The 2,396-nt window shown below is 51.0% G+C and overlaps 1 protein-coding gene across 1 annotated transcript in view; it reads left to right on the top strand.

Moving 5' to 3' along the window:
• The first annotated feature begins 1,971 nt into the window (after positions 1-1,971).
• Positions 1,972-2,396, top strand: part of MTHFD2 (methylenetetrahydrofolate dehydrogenase (NADP+ dependent) 2, methenyltetrahydrofolate cyclohydrolase) — a 15,713-nt gene continuing 15,288 nt past the window's right edge. The window contains exon 1 of the mRNA XM_008064376.2: positions 1,972-2,134. Within this exon, the coding sequence (XP_008062567.1) occupies positions 2,034-2,134 (101 nt within the window). The 5' untranslated portion in view covers positions 1,972-2,033. The remainder of the gene's footprint in view (positions 2,135-2,396) is intronic.

Genomic DNA, 2,396 nt, shown 5'->3' with positions numbered 1-2,396 from the left:
ATCACACAGTATTTTATAGTCTTGCCTAGAGGAGACTGCTTTGATTTAGAACAATTCCTCTTTGTCTTTCACGGCCTTGATGTTGTCAAAGAGTACAAGCAATTTATCTTGTAGAATATCTTTCATTGTAAGCTTGTCTGATATTTCCTATGAGTAGATTAAGATCTACTGGTAGGTTCTAAAACGTCAGGATTATGTTATTTTGTTGGGCAATTTTAGCATTCCACATCTGTGATCTCGTGTCTCAAAGTGAAAATGAGGAATCTGTAATAGTTTTTAGGAGAATCCTGGTTTAGAAAAATCACTTCCTTAAATTTCAAGATTTGTTAAAAGCTATGAAGTGATGTGTCCTCCTCAAAGCATCATAACAGAAGGCACACAATGTGTGTTTCATTACTGGGTAGTGCTAACTTTGATCACTTGTTTGAGGTGATAACAGTCCTTTTTTTGTAATTAATTAATTTTAAAAAATTTTTTGCAGGAGAGATACTTTAATACTATGCAGGCTGGGCGCAGTAATCCCAGCACTTTGGGAGGCAGAGGCAAGAGGATTACCTCAGTCCAGGGATTTGAGACCAGTCTGTGCAACTTGGCGAGGCCTAGTCTCTACAGTAAGTCAAGAAAACTTAGCCAGGCATGGTGGCGCACGCCTGTGGTTCCAGTTACTTGGAAGGCTGAGGCAGAAAGATTGCCTGAGCTCAGCAGATAGAGGCTGCAGTGGGCATGAGCATGCCACTGCACTACAGCCCAGGCAACAGAGTGAGACTCCAACTAAAAAAAAAAAAAAAAAAGACTATGCCAAAGGGATGCAGGAGAAAAGACAGAAAACCTGATTGAATTTGAATTCCAGATAACAACAAATACTTTTCTTTTTAAATATAAATATGGCCTCCCAAAATGTTTATCCAGAATTCTAATTTAATTGGGCATCTCACATTTTTATTTGTTAGCTCTGGCAACCTATATGTAAATACCTCATTCCCCATACAACTTTTCCAGTTGTTTTGACCCCAATTGATGACTCCAAATCAGTTTTTACTATTATTTTGCCAAATGGCTATTTTTTTCCTTTTCTTTCTTTCCTTTCTTTTCTTTTTTGTAGAGACAGGGCTTGCTATATTGCAACTCCTGGCCTCAAGCGATCTTTCTGCCTCAGCGTGGAGGCAGTGTTGGGAATACAAGCGTGAGCCACCACGTCCAGATCCAAATGGTGGTTCCCTCTCCCCCTCCCCCCCCAGTCAGAGTCTCATTCTATCTCCCAGGCTGGAGTGCGGTGGCACGCTCACAGCCACAGCAGCCTCCACCTGCTGGGCTCAGGTGATCCTAAAGCCTCAACTTTTCAAGTAGCTGGAACCACAGGCATGTGCCACCACGCCTGGCTAATTTTTTGATTGATCGATTGGTTGATTTATTGTAGAGATGAGGTCTCGCCAAGTTGCCCAGGCTGGTCTCGTACCCCCAAGTTGCCCAGGCTGGTCTCGTACCCCTGGGCTCAGGCAATTCTCTTGGCTCTGCCTCCCAAAGTGCTGGGATTACAGGAGTGAGCCACCGCGCCCGGCGCAGATGGTGATTTTTTTTTTAACTCCATCATTCCTTCCACATTTATTAGGAGAAATTCTATCTGCCCGTCTTTTCATCTACCCGTCACAGCGCTTGGCACACAGTAGGAGCTCAGATAATTGTTCCACGAATGAATGAATGAACTTTGCGCTTGGGTTGGCCAGGCTTCGGTGACACTAGCCGCGTCAGGCAGGGGCTTGACTTGCACAGCCAATCCTGGCATGTTACCGAGGCATCCGAGCCTTCCGGGGCCTCGCTCCGGGCCCCTCTCGCTCCAATCAAAAGCAGGGCTCTTCTGGACCCGGTGTACGTTGAATAGGCGCAACCGATTGGCTCCTTCGGCTCCAGCCGGCCCAACGGAGAGCCGGTGGCGTGGCGATGGGGCCAATGCGCGCCGGCGAGAGGCGGGGCCTGCCACGCGGCTGCGGTATAACCGTGCGGCCCGCGCGCGTTCTAGCCTCCCGGCGCGGGCTATGGCTGCAAGTTCTTTCGTGTCTTCCTTGGCCGCGCGGCTGCTTCGGCCGGCGCAGAGCTGCCGCTTTCGCCATCGCCCTTTCCATCTCGCGGCCGTGCGGTAAGTGGGCCGGGGCGCCTGGTGGGCGCCCAAAGTAGAGAGGGATGGAGGGCAAGGGGCCGACCGGGCGCCCGAGGGACGTCCTTTTTGAGCATCTCCGTCCGTCCCGGCGCCGGGGGCCCCCGAGAGGGGTGTGGTGGGCGAGGTGGCACCCAGCGCGGGAGCGGGAGCGGGAGCAGGGCGCTAGCTCGGCGAGGCGGGTTGGTACCCGGATCCCGCCTTTCAGAGAGAGCCCGGGCTCGGGGCGGCGCCGGGATCGGGG

The sequence above is a fragment of the Carlito syrichta genome, unplaced genomic scaffold, assembly GCF_000164805.1.
Source record: "Carlito syrichta isolate Samal-C Ts95f unplaced genomic scaffold, Tarsius_syrichta-2.0.1 Scaffold307324, whole genome shotgun sequence".
NCBI lineage: Eukaryota > Metazoa > Chordata > Mammalia > Primates > Tarsiidae > Carlito > Carlito syrichta.
The sequence above is the reverse complement of the archived record's forward strand: the minus strand, read 5'-3'. Positions and strand labels throughout refer to the sequence as shown.